Consider the following 19246-nt stretch of genomic DNA (forward strand, 5'->3'; position numbering starts at 1 on the left):
CTGACGACGGGGAATATTCATGAGCATGTGAATTCATGCCAGACCCATGCTGAAAAAACACATGAATACTCCAATGTCTACCATAAAGGTACATTGAGCTACTGCTGTGGTAAAACGGCTTGCACCGCTGGTGAATCTAAAACTAAATTACAGCTGCCTCCAGCCTACTCCCTAAAACCAATCAATTTAGGGCTAAAATGGGGGACTTGGATAGCACCTCTGTCCTAGGAGCCATAGAGACTATTATATTACAGTATACAAAAATGGGGTTCCGGTAGCAGAGGGACTTTGGCAGAAGCTGCCCTGCCCACAACAATATTCCAGAGAGCTTAGAAACCAAAGGGGGGAACAAGCAAAAAAGAGTGGGATCCCCTAAAATGATACTGCAGAACCGCCAAAAATTGGATTCTGCCCTTACGTAGCTCCACTCCACCCACTAGCACACCCAGTGTGACGTTCAAGAATGCTTTACCCTCCCATTAGCACCGTAAGCTATTCACCTATCATAAAGCTCCCATGCGGGATGCCAGGACCTTCTCTCCACTCACTTGCACAGCCATAATAAGCGCAGCAACCTTCTACACAGCCATTAGCAATCTCACAGTGGATGCAGAAGCTGCCTAACTACTCATTAGCACAAGGTGACCAGGCACAGGAACCCCAACACAACCATTTTCATCTTCATGTTAGATGCAGGAAGACCCATTATCTCCTGAACGTGTTCAAGCTAGATGCAAGATCTCCCCACGCATTCACCAACTCTCCCAAAGTAGGGCTATAGACATCCTCTGACATCGCTGAGATGCAGGATCGCCCAGTCCACCCATTAGCATCCTCTGGATACTGGAGTCTCAGAAATACCCAGCCTTGGAGCTGGAAGGTCACACAGTCATGTTTCATTCAGCCATCAAAGACATACATTTAGCAATACATTTGAAAATGCAACAACTAATACAGTATTACATTCATTGATTTTAAAAAAGGAAAGAAAAACGAAAAGAAAATCAAGTTGGGCATTAGTCTGAACATTTCAGACAACATTAGAAGTGGACACATTTGTTGAAAGATTTCTTTTCCAAACAGCAATGTGCAAAAACATCTGCTGACATGTGTAATGCTTCTTCCATTTCATTCTCCTCTCCTCCCCTTCCCATTCGGCGTGGCCACCTGTTCATGACAGCTTGAAGCGGGCCAATGAAGAAAAAGAGCAGAAGCTGTCCATCCTGGAGGAGGCCCGGATAATGGTGGAGAAGGAGGCTGCAGATTTGCGGTCAAGTTTGCGGGAGGTGGAAAAATCTCGCTTGGAGGCTCGCAGGGAGCTGCAGGAGATGAGGCGACAGGTAAGTCCAGCAGGGTCCTCTGTGAGAGATGGGCCACTATGTGAGGCTTGCTAGTAGTGGGAGGGGTAGAACCGCTGGTGACCTACTGCATTGAACTGATCTGCTGGCTTCGGACCACACAAAGCTCTGCTGGAGCTGAGACTCAGGGGGGGATGCTAGGAACTGAAGGAGCATAGGGTCTGGGTGATACATGCAGGGAGCTTCTTGGGCAAGGTTTGCAGGGAGTTGCAAATGCTGAGATGGTACTTAAGGCATGCAAAGAATTGCAGGGCTTGGTCAACAGGTAAAATGGGTCTCCACAGTACCTACTACTGCCAGCCCCTGGGTGCCGGTAAGTAGGACCTCTTCTGCACAGCAGGCCCTTGACCGCCGAGTTTGTGTCTGGTGCCCGAGCTCCCGGACCGGTTGAGTTTGTGTATGCTTTCCGGACATCTGCCTATGCTCAGACTGTTGGTCCTCTGTAGATGCCATGGGCGGGCTGTTAGGGTCGTCTTGGTGCTTCTCTCTGGATTTACTGGAGACTCTGGGGTTCCTTAGTTTGTTAATGGAGTACTTAAGTTGGTTGATCCACGGGGAAGCAGATGCTTTAAGCACGTTCAAGGGTTTAGGCTGTGCCCATGCAATGGTCCAAACTCCCGCTGTGTGTCGCTCTGCAGGGCACCCTTTCTACCTGTAAGTCTCTATTTTCAGAGGACCCTCCCCTTGCCAGGCTGCTTGTGCCTGGGGCAGGCAGGGGAGGGGAAGCCGCAGCTGCCCGCTTATTCTTGCTCATGTCCCCCACAGGTGAAGATGCTGGACAGCGAGAACTCCAAGAAGAGCAAGGACATTGCCGAGCTCCAAGCCCGCATGTCTCTGGACGAGCAGCGCGAGGAAGAGAACCGGCGGGAGGCCTTCAGCCTCAAGCAGAAGATTGTGGAGTCGGAGGCCAGCCGCGAGTCCTCGAGGAAAGAGGTTGGTGGAATGAGGGTTGGGAGCGGGGTTTAGGATGGTCAGGTGGATCTCTTGCACAATCCCACCACAAACCTCTTTCACTCATGGCGATTCAGTGCTCTCCTGCCACTGACCCTGCATTGGCTGCGTCACGCTCCCTCTTCATAGCTGCCAGTTAACCTTTGACTCTCGGGTTTAGCCAGCTATAAAAGGAGAAACATAAGGTGTCAGAAAACAAGCGAGCGGGGCATGCTGGGAAACAAGCTCGCCACGTCACGGCCTCCCACTCCTGGCGGCCTTGCAGCCCAGGCTCGGCCCCAAAACTGTGAATATGAGGATGCTGTGTGCCCAAGGGCACTCCCCATACCTGGCATTAGGGCCATGCACATCCGTTGTATGCACATGTGAAAGGGCAGCTCTTTGCCAGCTGTGAATGGCAGCAAGTCCTCTAACTTGGTATCACTGTTGCAGTGATGTAGGCTTTTACATCTGAAAGCCCCTGCATAGCTCCACCAGCTGACCACCTGCATCTGCATCTTCCCCTATGACACCTAAAGGGACTCACAAAATGATCCCTTGACCAAACGTTTTACTTTTCTTTTTTTTTCTTTTCCATTGTGCATAATTACAAGCTGCAGGTTCTATGTCTTTAAGGCTTTAAATTGAGTTGCAGAACCAAGAGGAGCATGATTGCCTTACATTACTTAAAATTCCGATACTTGTATACTTCCATTTTGAATGAGAGATAGAAATCTGCAATTATTTTCCTGTTTCTTAATGCACTTCTATGAGGATTTATGTATTTGAGAGTTTGGTTTATTACATATTTTTAGCACCCAGAGCCGAGAAGATATATTGTCATGCAATGGCCTAAATTCCAAACTGGTTCAAATCCCAGCTTCTCCACTTAAATTGTGTGATCTTGGGCAGAGCATTGTCTCTTAGTGTATGTTCTCTAACATAATTGTTAGTCTTTAGAAGTGGTTCAGTTTATAGTATGCACTGTTCAAAAAGGCCTGAATCCTAGTTTAACGGACTATGCATGTAGCACTATGTAAAATATTAGTGACCAACCATACGCACATCACAAAGTTATGTGTGTCTTGTACTGTAACTCCCTGTGATGGGTCGCAGATGGCCAGATTCAGAAAGGTGGTTCAAGAGGATTTATTATTTTTTAAACAACTTAAGATTGTTCAATGTTAATATGGGCACACTGTTCATTTTTTTATAAACCAGAGCTGGGGTGTGGGGGGGGTACACCATGGGGCATCCCTCACTCGTCCTCCAGTGGGTTTCCCACCTCCCGACCCCAGCTTCCGATGGGTAATGCCTACTACCTAGTGCTAGCCTAAGGTTAACAGCCTTATTTTTCTACCTGCCTCCCTTTGGATACTTTCTAGAGATGCCCTAGCCTAACACTCCCCAGTATTATCAGTATGGTTTGAGGAGGGGGAAAAAGTGTCAATATAAGATGCTCTGGTTCAATGTCTCCCTTGATTGCTCTTTCATTTCTCTCCTTACAACTTCCTCTGTTCTATTCTCTTTCCCGTCCTGTCTCACTCCCTCTGGTCATCTTCCCACTCTTCTGTCCCTCCAATGGCCATACTCTTTCTCCAATGCTCTCACTCACCCCTCTCTTTCCTCTCTTTCCTCTCTGACTTCTCCTCTTTACACTCCCCTCTCTTCTCACCCCTCCTAACTCCACTACTCTCACCCCCTCTCTCCTCTACTGCCACCCCTCCTCAATCCTCTGCTCTGACCATCTTCACTTCTCTGCTCTCACCCTCCTCACTCTGCTGCTCTCCCTTCCCTCACTCCTCTGCTCGCTTTCACATACCCTCTCACATTCACAGTTTCACTCTCCCCTCTGGTCCCTCTTTCCCTCACAACCAATACCTCACCTGCCCTCTGCACCGCATGCTCCTCAGAACTCTGCTCTGCTGTCCATCTTCTGCCTGGTCTCTTGGTCCTGACCTCACCCCTGCAACCACACTCTGCCTTCCATTCACGCCCCTTATATACTGTTATTGTTTTAATTTTAAATCCCCTCCCACATCCTTTGCTTCCAGTGCTCACCTGACTCTTTGGGCTGATATGAGCCTGTCTTTCCCCCAGGGGCTAGGTTACACAGGTGCAAGGCTTTAAAAAACGATTTCCCCTGCCCCCTTTTCAGTCTGTTTGTTTATCATCTAGTTGCTCGGGCTCCTCGTTTTCCATGTGGCTTTCTTGAGGCGTTGGTGAATTCCTTTGCCAATTCGGTTTGGGTAGGGTTTCTGTTTCTGTCCTGTTCCCCCTGCAGTTTCTCCTCACTTCCAGTCTACTGTTGCCCCACCATAGGTCTCAATTCGTCTGGGTTGGCCGGCTGTGTGTTGGCAGTCTCTTTTCTGTTTGCCAAGATAATTCCCGGTGCATTCTCTCCTCGGGTCTATTACTCTCGTTCCGTTCCGGGTTTTCTTGGTTGATCCCAGGTGCATTCTGGAAGTTGCGCTTCTGAAACAGAAAAGAGAGAACACTAGCAGTACTGGATGCAATTGTGTGATAGAAGATGGCACAAATATGGGATTTGGGGAACTGGGCCCCACCTTCTCCGCCTCAGGGACTAGCTCTGGCGTTCTCCTTTGTGTGCTCGCAGCCCCCGGTCTGGATGGGTCCCTATTTCACCATGAGAGGATCAAGTCCCTGTCTCTGTCACACAAGTACTAGACTATTAAAGATTGAAGTCAACTCCTTTTGGCTTACTGCACAAAAACCCAGACTCATTTAAAAGTAGAAAAGTTTGCTTTAATGTGACAGGCCAAAGCTTACAATTAAATGCTTACCTGGCTCCATGGCCTTATAGACTAAAGAACTATTTTAAACAACCAATTAAATAATTAAACATTTTCATTTTCCCCCAACAATTAAATAAAACCACTTCCTCCCTAACTATCCCTTGGACCCTACTGTCTCTTTACCCCTTTTCCAGGCGTCCCGCTTTCTCCCCGGGCCATGCCCCTCCAGGCTCAATACCTGTTCCCCTGGGGTGGCCCGCTTGTGCAAACAGCACCACCCCATCCTTTCCCGTGCCATTCCCCCATTGTGCTTCCCTCCCCCCACATCTAAAGGGGCCATACCCCCGGCACCAGAAAAACCCTCCACCGAGGTGTTCTTTCTGCCCCACCCCCCAACCAGTTCTCTTTACCTCCAACTCCTTAACCAATCTCCCAGCCAAGAGCCCAAGTACGCCAGATAATGATTATTCCCATAAAGCGACAAGTGTACACCATCCTCTCTAAAGATCATGAATCCCTCATAGACTATTTCCTTATGGTCCATAACCTGTACCGCCACCGATGCACAAAATTCTACCATCTCTCTGTTTATCCCCTTCCTTGCCCGCTCTATCGCTCCCTCATTTCTCGCTCCCCTCCAAACTCTCTGCAGCAACCACTTAGTCCCCACTACAGATGCTTGAGGCCACACTTCTCGGACCCATAACAAACTCCCTTTTTATTTTCCCAAGAAGAGCCACACCTGTATCCTTTACCAGATCATTTTCCCCACCATGAATAATTACCCCCTCTGGAGGCCCATAGCTTTCCCTCAACCCAGCCAACATAGGAAGCAACTGATCCCAGCGCAGCCCCCCAAACCTGGACCATCTTACCACAACAACTTTATAGCTACAACCCAGTTGCCTGCCAACAAGAAATTATCTGGTTGCCTGAGTCAGAAATAAGGGAGCCCCGGGGATGATGAGGCTTGGGTGGAAAATGTGGCGACGAGCATGTACAATAATGGGGGACCCGCTCCCGCGTTCCCCGCAGATACCTCTGGTTGCTTTGGCGGGAGGAGGTGAGCAACTGAGGGTGATTATCAGAACCTATTGGGAGTCAGTGGGACTGGCAACGTTGGGTGATGTATGGCAAGAGGGGGCCATCAGGGAGTTCGAAGGACTTGGAGAGGAGGCGGGGCTACATGGGGGCCAATATGTTACATATCACAGGCTGGTGCGGAAGATTCGGATAACGTGGCCTCAGACAGTTCTGGCGGAGGAACCGGACACCATTATGGGGGTGATATATGACACAACTGAGGGGGGACATGAAATCTCTAGATTGTATGAGATGGTAATGACTAAGTTTGGAAAAGAATTGACACATTTGAGATTGGATTGGGAAACAGAGGTGGGAGCCCAAATGGAAGATGGGATGTGGGAGCGGGCCGTGGGCTACCATAAGAAAGTATCTAGGAATGCCAGATTGCAGCAAATACAGTTGTATGTAACGCACAGAGCATATATGACCCCGCTGAGGATATCTAAATTCCGGAATGCCGGGAGACAGGCGTGCCCTAAGTGCGACGAGGAGAATACTGATATGACACATATGTTCTGGGCGTGCCCAGTGATCGAGGGGTTCTGGAGAGAAGTTGCACAAAAGCTAGCAGAGAAAGGGGTCACGCTCGCCGTTGATACGGCTTGGGCCTGCTTGTTGGGAGGGTTTCCTAGGCCACGGAAACTGAAGCATGTTGGGAAACTGAAAGATTTAGCGTACATGCTTGCAAAACGAAGGATAGCTATGGAATGGAAAAAGTGTCATAAGCCACGGGTGGAGGTGTGTTGGAAAGATTTACAGAAATGGTCAGAGGCTGAAACGGTGGTGTGCCAGGAGGCAAGTTGCATGTCTTGGGAGGAGGAAGTGGGTACCCTGATGGCGTGGAAAACATCGATATCTGGCCTATTTGGAACAATGTCAGATCCAGAGGAATCTGATGATAACGACGCCCATCCATGTGTGGCAGATACTGGGTGTGAAGGATAAACAGGCTCGCGAAGGGGGGGTGGGAGTAGAGGGGCAGTGAATAAAGACCAATTGATGTTAAATGTAATGATGGTGGATCGCACTGCGTGTTTGGTTTGTATTGTTGGTTGTATTGAAAAATTAATAAAATTCTTTAAAAAAAAAAAAATCCTAATAAGCGCAACACTCCTGCTACCTACTGAAAAATTCTTTAAAGACATCCCGTTTGCCCCAGTCCCTGACATACCTTTTGTATCTCCCTTACTTTCAGCGTCCCAAACTTTTCACCTACTCCTCTGAATAGCCCAGCCTGCTACCTTCAGATGCTGCACCCCTCCTAAATTAAATGACTTCCAACCTCCTACCCTTTCCCATACCACTAGTAACCCCTTCCTCAGTAAACTATCCTTCCTGGCCATCTCCTTAACCCTCTCCGGAAACACCCCCGGTCCTCTCCTACCTGTCCCCCTTATATTTCACACCTTTCACCTAACCTTTAAACAATACACCTAATCCCACTTAGACCCCCTTTCTCCCCTAACCTATTATCCTCCTGCTCAACCTTGCCCCCACCTTCCCTCACCTTACTAATATGGCCCTGCGTTGCCCACCCTGCACCGTGGGCCCACGTGCACACCCGTCCATGCAGGCCCTTTTCTTTATTACTCCTCTTCGCCACTGCACCAGGGGCCAAACCTGCACCCCCGTCCCTCCAGTCCATTCCATATAACTAATCTTCAAGCTCCTTGTGTCCATTACCACCTGTTTCCCACCTGCACCAGAGGCCCTAGTGCACCCTCGTCCATGCAGGTCCCTTTTCTGCCTTACACCTCTCCACCGCTGCACCAGGGGCCAAACCTATACCCCTGTCCATGCAGTCCATTCCATATAAATTCCTCTTCCAGTACCTTGCTTCGTTGCTCCATTTTTTTACCCCAGCTGCACCAGGGGCCCTAGTGCACCCCTGTCCATGCAGGCCCATCTCATCACTTCCCCCTGCTGCACCAGAGGCGCTCCCGCACCTCCGTCCATGCAGCCTAAAGCTTACTCACCTTGTCGTGCGGCAAACGTGAGGGCTTCGCCACCGTCGTCCATGCCCTCCAAATGACGGCCACCACCCCTTAACAATTTCCACAGTTACATCCCCCCTGCGGCCCACCTCTGCCCTACCTAAGCGTCTTCCTCCTCGCACCTCTAATTACCCCCTTTGGATCGCCCCCAAAACCTCTCATCAAACCTTGTGCCGCCCCCCCACCCACCTTTTCCGATAAACTGAACCCGACCTACCAGAACACCCCAATTTACCTGGCATGCGGTCCTCGCCCTGACCCACTGTCCCCTGCCTGAAAACAATCTGTTACCGGATGCCGACCCGCACACCTGCTGCACTCGTGTTTAAATTTGCACATCCACCTTGTGCAGCCTTCTTTATTGAACGCCTAACAAGCTGCTGAGGACTGTCCTCTGCCTCCTCCTCCTACCCTCTCATGGGCGGGACGACCAAGAAAGGGCCGATAAGGCACAGGCAGCCCACTTGCTGTGTGCAATGTCGGGGCAGGCCTCATTGGAGCCATCCATTGCAGCCAAAGATCCATGTCTATCTCCCCCCAAACAGGCTGACTGTCCTCCGCCATTCTTGCTCTGAATTCCTCATCATAGAGTACACAGGCAAAACCCCCAAAACTCGTGAAAGCCTTCCTAATTACGTCTATATATTTAAGCAGAGCCACGCATCGCTCCGGGAATTTCGCACAATATACACTGGCATAAATGATAAATGCTGACGTCCAATTCTCAATAGTCGCTGGGACCCTTGGGCATGAACCCAGTTCCCTCTCTTCTTCCTTAGACCCCTCCTTTGCTCTCACTTCCCTATGGAGCAGCTTAAAAACATCTACAAAATCCCCCGCCTGAATCTTCTCCCTGGTCACTGCCATCAAGTGCGCCCCCAAAGGTTTTGTAATACCCATGTACGGCAGTTTTTTCTCCTTGCCTTTCACTTCAACCTCCTTTTCTTTTGCAACTTGCACCTCGAGCGCCATGGCTCCGCCACCTTGTCCGTTTGAACCTCCACTGAGCAAATGCCCTTCTCATCCCCCAAAGCTCCAATGGCCTGTACACCAACTTCTTTTCTTACCCCTTGCAGACCAGACCCTTCATTTCCCGTCCGCATTCTCATGTCCCCTCTCTGCCATGCAGATGACCATTCCCTTTCGTGCTCACCTCTTTCCACACAGCCCCACTGTGGTCTGGCGTCCTCACCAATGCTCCTCATCTCTTTTCTTAGAGGGCTCCTACCGCGGGAACAAAACATGTCAACAGACCCACCCAGCCAATTGCTCCCCTGACCTCTTGCCCTCCGACCGCCCTGCACCTGTCTTTCCCAATCCCACCTCAAACTTCTTCTGTCCTCCCTCCTCTCCCTTACAGCCCTATAACCTTCTTCCTCCCACTGCCCCACATAATCCTCCAAACCAACTTCATCACCCCTTAAATACCATTGTGGATGAGAGCTCATGCCCGAGTTGAGTTGATCTTCTTCCTGAGAGCCCGGGGCGTCCGCCCCGCCACTCCTTTGACGTCTTCTCGGCGGGGCCGCAGAAACCCCTGCCTGGTCCTCTTCTCTCGAGCGAGGCGTGCAGTCCTCCACCTTGTAATCCTCCTCGCTAGTGGCCATGCTGCACACTCTAGGCTCTCCTTGCGCTGACCGAGGAGGGGCCGTTCTTAAACCCTCTCCCTCCACCTGAACAGCAGGGGCTGCGCAGCGCCCTCCGCCCTCACTCCTCCTACCCGGGGGGGCCGTTCCGCGCCCCTCTCTAACCCCCTCAATTGATGGGGACCTCTCTCTCCTTCTCCCACCTGCACTCTTCCGCAGGTATTTACCCCCTTTTCCCCTCTGCCCTGTCACCCCCTTCTGTGCCCCATCACCGCCCCCACCGTGGTTCCCTTGACTGACCTCTTTTTGAGCACTCCTAACCTCCCCACGGCTATCATTGACTCCCTCCCTCTCTGGCTCCCCACCCGAAATCCCTTCTCCCCCTACGCTCTCCTATCTATCTCCCTCCTCATCTTCCTGCCCCCGGATTCCCAAACCTCCCCTCTCCCCGCTGCAGGGGTGCCAGCCACCACTGCCGCGAGAGCCCCATCTGCCGCAGCTATACGCTGCAGCCTACCACCTCCTACCTCCCCTTCTCCCGTTACTTCCCCTACCGCCCCTTCCAATTGTGCCTTAGATGCCCTGCTAGTAATTTCCAGGGCCTCCCTCAAAGCCCTAGCATTAACCAGACCCTTCTTACTGGCTCACAGGCCCACCATCGTGCACCAATACTCTGAATGTGCACTAAAAATAGCTAACTAAGTCCCAGAGCCAGCACCTACCCGTGGATCAATACCCCTAGCAATGAGAAACCAAGAAAGAAAATGGGATAAAAATTTAATATCCAAGTAAAGAGTTAATTAACTCTATAATACCCAGATGTAATGCAGCAAAATTGTTGTCCTAACACAAAATTATTATTATTTCTTTATTTATTTTTTTTATATATATATATATATATATATATGTGTATATATATATATATATATATGTTTATATATAATGTAAAAATTATGTAAAAATATATTTCCACCCTAAAATTACCCTTTCCTTGCTGGGCCCCTTCCCTAACTCATAAATAGCCCACCCACCCCACCAAAAACCAAAAAACTGTGCTCACAGGCTCAAGATATGGTAAAAGGAACCGCCGTAGACACTGCCCCCTAGCGGCGTGTAGGTAGAACCGCACTGTAAGCTCTACCTCATAAACAGACCCTTTAAGAAACCCGCACTGCCCCCTCTGTCAATAGACAGCTACCGCGCGCCCAAAAGACACGAAGAGGAGGGGGCACCCGCGGCGGGATAAGAGCTATAATTACTTCCCCCCCAGCCTTTTCTACCTTTTATAATATGCTGCACGCCGGCGGAGAGCACCCCAAGAACACCGAGGACCCGCGACTGGGAGGAGCGAGCGCTGACTGAACTAACGCGTCCCGCTCCTGTAAGCGCCGCTTTCCCAACCCGATGTATTTAAATAAGGCCCCCCGCCTCGATGCAATACAGCAAAAACCCCCGCACCCTCAGCCATGAGCAGCCTAAAAAAGGAAAGAGAAACCGGTAAGGGGGGGTACCTTATGTACGGTACCCCCGACTATAATACACTTTAAATGAAAAGAAATGCTAATAACTGACTATGCCTAACCCTCCCCCACTACAGCAACTATACACCACCTCACCTACGCTACCTCGACACACCGAGAGCACGGCTAACAGGGAAGGCTCGGGAGCAGGCGACAGGACAGGACTGAACAATCCGTCGCCTGCCTCCCGAACCTTCCCAGGAACCTTAAATACCCCAAGGAGGCGCTCTACCCCCCAAGGCCACTCGCTGGCCATGTGCAGCACCAAAATAATCCCGGGAGGGAAACACTTCGCGTTCCCCCAGGGACCCCCCTTGCGGTGTAATTTTCTGTATTGGCTCTCCCGGCCATGTCCATAACAACTCAAATGTTGGTGGTGTCGCTGGTCTTTTGCCGCACAGAGCCTTACAAATCGTAGAACCGATCCTGCTTCGCAGCCCAGAAGTGTGTCTCCTTGAAGCCTCATTAAAAACCAAACAAGTGATTTAAGTGTTATGGAGTCCTGTTAACAAGTTATTGGTGGGGCCAAGTTAAAAATAAAGCTAATTTCTCAAAACAATATAAATAAGCATACACTGGGGAAGTAGATATACATTCGTCTAAAATGTGGTCGAATTTAGAATTAATTGAATTAAGTATTAATAATGTAATGGACCTGTGTTATTTTATACAATTTGATGAATTTGAGATAAAAATAAAAGAAAGGAAAAAAGTTAGTAATAAACTAATTTCTAATAATAAAAAAAGGGTTAATTGTAAGACCTGGCAATTGTGCTTGCTCCATTACTAAATATATTAATTAATGATGTTTCAATACGTCGCCAATAGAGAACACAAAACTTCTTTTTTTAAAATAAAAACATTTAATGAAGTGCTTGTGTTTGTGACATAACCTTTTATACTAATACATAAAATGCATAGTCAGACAGTTTTTATAAATATCTACAAATAAACAATTTACAAAATTACACTCCACAAATTTTTGAAACATGTGATGCAGCCTAAAAAAAGCACCATCAAGAATATAAAACCCTACACACACCCATGATCCATTTTAGATAAAAAACACAAGACTTCCGAACAGTTTTGTCGAAAATCCCAAGGCACTCCAGTGGCATCCCACCACTTCCTAACGATGATTAAAGGATAACTCAAAAGTGCAATCCAGTATTCTATGCCACTCAGTGATTCAAATATGATGAAATGCTCGCCTGTCCAATAAATGGCAAATAGCAGTCAAGTAAGGAGCAGTTACTTCTATTGGGGCGCATACACAATTGTAAAAAACGATTACAAATGACTGATCAACTGTGCTTTGTTCCTGATTGTCATGCATTTGTGCCCGAAGGGGTGGGTGCACAGCGTATTGTCTCCTGTTAGGGTGATGAGTGTGATTGTGCAAATATGCACATTTTTGGAGGGCAGGGCAAGGGAGTGTGGGCAGCACACAAGTGCTCTTTCAACCCATCGTAAACAGTTGGTATCTATGCCCAGTGCCGGATTAAACCCTGTGGAGTCCCCTAGACAGTCGAAATGTCGGCCCGCCCTCACAAATGACCTCCTAATATGTTTTTAATTTTCTGCACCGCTTTATTTTGATTCATTGTCGCGGGGGCCCTAAAAGGAGTGGGGCCCATAGGCTGGTGCCTGCCTGGCCTAATGGATAATCGAGCACTGTCTATGCCTTTTGTCTTCTGTCTTTTCAGGTCAGCAGTCTGCACCGGAAGATGGCCGAGGTGGAGAATGAGTTCCGGGTGCGGGAGAAGGACCTGCTGGGCAGCCTGGAGGAGGCCCGAGGCAATGAAAAGAAACTGCAGGACAATGCCCGCAACCTGGAAATCAAGCTGGAGACTGCTCAAGCAGAGGTGTCAGAGCTGGGCCTGCGGCTCAGCGCGGCCGAGGGGCGAATCCAGGGTTTAGAGGCGGAGCTGGCGCGGGTGGAGGGCATGAAGCGGGATGTGGAATTCAAGCTGGGCAGCCTGCACTCTGCGCTCCGGCGCACGCTGGGCATCAGCCGAGCCGGACGCAACTTCAGCCCAGCCATCCGAGGCCGTAGCAGCTCACCGAAGAGGTCCTTCTCTCCCACAAAAGGTAATTGGGAAACGGCTGACGTTACTTCAGCAGAAATATCATTTTGGGCCCTTTCACAAAGAAGCTACTATGAGGAACTCTGACTTACTCCTAGGAGCAGTGTTTTAAGTGGCCTGCCAAATCGAGCCTGGTCTCTTAGGTGGGGATGTGGCCTGGCAGGGGGTCAGCGCCACAATTAAGAAGCAACATTTGCCTCACCTGAATGCTGCCTGTCAGGCCAGGCCCTCTAAGAGCCCTGGCTCGATTGTGCAAAAGGGCTGTGGCCTAACAGGAGACATTCAAATCCGATAAGTATTGCCGCCTATTGGCGGCACCGACCACTGCCAGGCACCACTTTGCATCGATCATCATCATCACACCTGGGGCACGAGGGTTGTGTTCCCTCGGTGCCACAATGAAAATGCAGGCAGGGCTTTTTTTCCAAAGCATGTTGCTTTCGTTTATACTTGAGAGTTTGAAGCTCTCGCTTATACGTCAGAGTCTCAGGCTTTACAAAGAAAGCCTTGGCTTCGTGTGGGTTGGGGTTAGCAGTGGACACTAGGTAGCTCCATCACAGCCACGTCTCAGACAGAGTTGTCGGAGCCTGCCGGGGCCCGTCCCAGCTAGCCTTGGCCAACTTAAGGCCCTGCCTAGGAGTAAGTCACTGAGAAGTTACTATGAGTAACTGAGTTACTCCTAGATAGGGCTGTTTGATTCCCAAAAGAAGTTAGTATTTATTTCTCCAGCATGGGCTCTGGCATGGATTCACATACTCATGAATATTCCCTGTCGTCGGGCTGGGAATCCTTGGTAAAAAAAAACAAAAAACAGTTTCACTTTCACTTACAAACTGTCTTTCTCCTTTAAACCAATCATTGTCCTCTGGGCCATACTGCCCCACTCCAATGACAGTCCTCTCCCTAAGGCCCTCCTCTGTCAGCCATCTTGAGATTTTTAACGCACACTTCAGTGCTGGGAGTCCTCGAGTTTGCTCTGTTTTTCGACAGAAAAGGGTTATATTTTTGTTCCAAAAGAGCCTGTGTGCTCTTTTCTCACTCTGCCGACAGCGGGGATCGTTTGTCAGTGAATTTTAGCGCCCCTCAAGGGCGAAGATCATCGAAGTTTCCAGAAGGCCATCGGGCCTACTTCGCGCTCTCCGACCAAGAAGGAAGGAAGATCCCTTTTCAAGCCCTGCACCAAGTGCGGGCTACGGAATGTGTTTGTGGAAGATGAGCACCTGCAATGCCTCTACTGTCTGCATCCTGACCACAAGGAAGGAGATTGCGAGAGATGCCTCGGCTTCTCCAAGAAGACGACGAAGGATAGGCACAGTTGACTGGTGGTGTACCTGCCCCCGAGGTGCAAAACCACCACTGTGACGTTGACGAAGTCTGCTGGCACGCCGGAGAAGAGGATGCCGTTTGAGCCCGGCTCTGACCCCTCAGGGTGGAAAAAAAGGGAGGCAAGGAGACCTCGGACCAGCCCCAGGCTGTGTCCCAGGCCATGGAAGTTTCGTCCACGGACGACGAGGACCTGGAGTCCTTACACATGGTCCACAAGGACGTGGAAGAGGAGGATGACCGCGTGGGGCCTAGTGTTTCCGATCACGCCAGCTCAGCCGAGGCATGTGTCTCTGGACATCCTGTCAAGGAGGATGCCACACGGCCCAGTTCCAATGGTCCCCCAGTCCCCTGATCAGCCGCTAGCGAAGAGGAGGAAGCGTCATCCGATGCCCCCAATTCAGCCTCCACATCCGCGTCAGGCACCCTCTCCCCCAGTAGACCCGGACACGGGTACGGGGACGGATACGGCCACAACGACTATGGACTGCGACAATCCCATCGCAGCGGGTGGCGGGTCTCCTAAGCCTAGGGCATTGTCAGGATTAGTCAGGCGAGTACAAAGGCAGCGAATATGGCAAGGGAAATGTGCACTAAATCACACAGTGAATAGCTTCGAATTAAACTACGTGCACACAGGAACAACGACTCATGTATGCTAGAACCCAGGAGTGCAAATAGTGTGACAACAAAACCAATATATGAAAAGGGATGTGGGGTAAGCACCTGACCGCGAGGAAAGTCGGCAAGCGCCTTACCCCCAATTGCTGTTACAGGTACTGACAGCGCTAAACCCACGTGGAGGGCAAGCAATGACAGGATCTGTGAACTAACACTCTTGATGGTATTAAATAAGGGAACTAAAGAACTGTACTCACGAGGACGAGATAAACCTCTTGAATGTCAGCTAGCCCACGAATCCTGTTGATGAAACTGGGACCCAGAAAGGCTAGAACAGCAATGGGAGGAAAACTAAATACCTAAGTTGGAATAGTGATTACAAATTAGTGAGGAAAACATAAGCATTCACACAGGAGCTAGCTACAACCGCACACCACACCTAATAATCAAATGGGAAATAAATGCAGAAGTGCAATGGAAAACATGGAATGGATCCCAATAGAAAGTAAGGATCAGGAGCAGGGAAGAACGAAATAACCAATGCAAACTTCTCCCTACCCCTCCAAGGAAAAGACAGGAAGCTAATCTAAGAGGAAGGCTAAGGCATACGGGTTTACAGCAGCAAAGGACAGAGTCAAAGAAATATAGAACACAGACAAACTGGGCTGCATCTAAAAGGAGAAAGCACTGAGAAATGCTGCCTGCAAACAGAGGAAGACAAAAAGGGAATCAAGGGAGCAGAAATCAATTAGCGCATGAATCCGAGATTCAGGGCGGAGAAACGAGAAAACAGGAACTAGGAACTAGGTACAAAGGCAAGGAACAAGGGACTAGTCACAACAGGAACACTGCAAACGATGACCAGCGCTGGACTGAAGTAAGACTGAGGCTTTTAAAGCTGCTTAACGAGCACACGCCTCAGGTGTGCTGATTGCTGCACCTGCAGCCACAGCTGTTACCTATCCTCCACCCAACCTTGTCCTGCAAGGGTGGAGGTGGAGCAGTGGGCCAGGCATTCTGGGAAGCATAGTCATTTGGTTAAAGAAGCATGCTGGCTGCCAAAAACCTGGAATGGATCCGGAAGGGAAGTAGCTTGGAAAATAGGGATTTAGCGCTCCCAATTCATCACAGCACTGTAACATAAGGTTCAGAGGAAAGGTCCAGTAGGGAATAAACCCCAAATCATGCCCCCAAGTGGTGGGAACGGGAGCGAAGGGAGCGAATCGTGACAGTATACCCCCTCCTACGGCCGTCTTCGGGTGCCCGCCACCCGCACGAGACATCTTTTTTCCATGATGGGAGTGCTTTTTCTTTGGAGGTGGCACTGATGGAAATGGTGGCCTGTGGGCAAAGGCAGATGGACTTCCATGATAGGAGTGCTTTGTCTTTGGAGGTGGTACTGATGGAAACGGAGGCTTCTGGTGAGGAAGAGACTCATGGTTCGAAGAAAGGCATGAAGGACTTGCAGGACCTGAAGCAGAGTTGGAAGGTCCAGGAAGCTCAGTCACTGGGAGTGGACCCTTATAAGTCTTTGAGGAGGGAGGCAGGCTGGTGCAACATGCCTTAGACAATGGTAGAAGCCCTGTTAGCCTTTCTGCCGAGAGTGGACATGCGGGAGGTGAGGAAATTGCTGGCTTCAGGAAAGGTTTATGTTCAGCCATTAGAGAAGGTGGCGGCTGAGGTAGAGGTTCAGATTTTCTTCTGTCATCCATCTGGGAAAAGGCTTGTGGTTGAAAGTGACTAAGGTTTGACTGCACATGTTCTACGCCTTGGAGACCTGAAAGTCCAATGGGTTGTACAAGGCTGGTACTCCTGGTGACAGTCGTGTAACCACCTTGTTGCACGTGGGATACAACAGCAGGGACGTTTGGCATACTGATAGGAGTGATAGACGCAGTACTTGGTATTTCAGGCACACTCGCAGAAGGAGCAATAACGGACACATTTTGAACTGCAGCAGTCATTCCCTTCCTTTGGCTATTAGCACCCAACTGGTGCTTCTTGGCGGAATTCTGTTGCACAAGTCCTGTAGGTAATACGCCGGTCTGCACCACCCCCTGTGCACACCCAGGTGAGTGGTTCTGACTCACCACTTGGTCCAGCTTGATGACTCTGAAGCGGAAGCTGGCAAAAGTCTCAAACTCTGATGCTGCATTTTTAGGAGGCTCTGATGCTAAAGTGAAGCAGTTGGGAGAATCGTCTTGTGGAAAAGGCAGGCATTCTGGTGCTCCTCCTGAAGCAAAAGAAAGGCAAGCTAGACGTTCATCGACAGTAAATGGTTGGGATTCAGGAGGAATCGCTGGAGCAGAAGAAAATACAGCAGGATCTGATGGTGTAGACAGGTATACCTCTGATATTGGCAGCGAGGCTAAGCAGGATACAGGCGTCTCATGAACTGAAGGCAATTACTCAGTATACTCCGGGACTGAAGACATGCACTTTTGATGGACTACCGGAGGCTCTAAAGCTGAATCTGCAGGATGAGTCACTGTAGCTGAAGACAGGGAGGCCAGGGGAAACCTTGAGGCTGAAGGCATGCAAGCTGAAGCAATCTCGGTTGCTGGATACAAACATGTCCAGGTCTTTGGGACTGGCTCTTGAGTAAATGGCAGACATGGCAGCAGTTCATTGGTTGAAGACACGTGTGCCAAAGATGACTGCAGGGCTGTGGATTGGATCATAGAAGAGTCAATGGTTGTAGGAGGACAGACAGAAGTCTCAGAAGTTGACAGACACATTGGTGGCTCAGGAATGGAGGGCACCTTTAGGGCAGTAGACTCCTTGGCACCAGTAACCAAAGACTGAGCTGTACCCTTGCAGTCCTTTTCTTTAGTGGGTGACACAGAGTCTCTTTCTTTGTAGAAGTCAAAATCAACCAGTGGAATCACCATAGTAAAGTCTCTGTTAATCAGGATTTCGTCAATTGTCCATTCCTCTGTTTTAGCTTCTGAAAGAGGCAGATTAACAATCAACAGTTCAGGAATCGCCTGCCGGTTTTTTGGTTCTGTATACTGTGGAATGAGTCCATCAGAACATGAAATCTGTACTGTCTCTGACTGTTCGTATTGATCAGAATTGGCAGAAGGAAGAGTGAACCCAGAGGTAACATCGTTTTCCTCATCAGCTTTAACATCTACTTCAGTCTCAGCAGCTGTATCAAGAGCAGGGCCTAAGCCTACTGTAGTGACTCAATCTGTGTATGCCACCATTGTGGATTGTGTTTGGAAATCAGAAGCTTGTATGTGTGCTAGCTCAGAATTATGACAAACTGCTACACAGGAAATTTTAGGTAAAGGAGTGGCTTGTAAATCTTCAGCTAACTGCAATCCCTGATAAACAGCAGAACAATTGTTAGAAACTGTGCCCAGATTAAGCGCTGTGCTAGACGAAAGACCTTCACTCCCAATAGATCTAATATATTGACAAATATGGTTTACCAAAGTCTCTGCACTCAGGGGCTGAACAGTGTTCACTTCCTCAACATCAACAGATAAAGTCTGAGGTGTATTCAGTAAAGAGTGCAAGGTTTTATTCTCCTCTTGTAAAGAAATGAATTCTTGTCTTAACTCCTCACGCTTAGCTCTTAGCATGCCCTGCATTAACTGTACATCACTATCAGTAGGCACAGGGGGAGGCATAGTGGCATCAGGGCTGGATCCTGCACTAGCAATCTGGATGTGCACCGATTGTACATTGTCCTCTACTGCTTGCAGGTTCTGTGTTTTATAGTTTCTCTTACCAACTTGGTCTGTGTTTCCCTTAAGCAAACTATTGACATTAGACCTCTTGGCATTAGGGACTACAGTATGTACCTGTGCAAAGGAGTATGCTTTAGACTGAGGGTAGAAAACAGAAGTTATGCAAGGAACCCCTCCATTCTTTATGTTTGTACCATGAAACTGTTCTATCTGAGGTGAAGCACAACTGGAATCATGGGGTTCAACAACAGAGGTACTCTTGTATAATAAGTCTAACAGTGTGTTGT

At 49.3% G+C, this 19246-nt stretch overlaps 1 protein-coding gene across 6 annotated transcripts in view; it reads left to right on the forward strand.

The window, feature by feature from the left end:
• Positions 1-19246, forward strand: part of CROCC (ciliary rootlet coiled-coil, rootletin) — a 644212-nt gene that overhangs the window by 351645 nt on the left and 273321 nt on the right. For all 6 annotated transcript variants that reach the window (XM_069611116.1, XM_069611117.1, XM_069611118.1 and 3 more), the window contains 3 exons: positions 1181-1340; positions 2124-2291; positions 12937-13321. In XM_069611116.1, the coding sequence (XP_069467217.1) occupies positions 1181-1340; positions 2124-2291; positions 12937-13321 (713 nt within the window). The remainder of the gene's footprint in view (positions 1-1180; positions 1341-2123; positions 2292-12936; positions 13322-19246) is intronic.

The sequence above is a fragment of the Ambystoma mexicanum genome, chromosome 8 (genome assembly GCF_040938575.1).
Source record: "Ambystoma mexicanum isolate Mex_15411 chromosome 8, UKY_AmexF1_1, whole genome shotgun sequence".
Lineage (NCBI taxonomy): Eukaryota > Metazoa > Chordata > Amphibia > Caudata > Ambystomatidae > Ambystoma > Ambystoma mexicanum.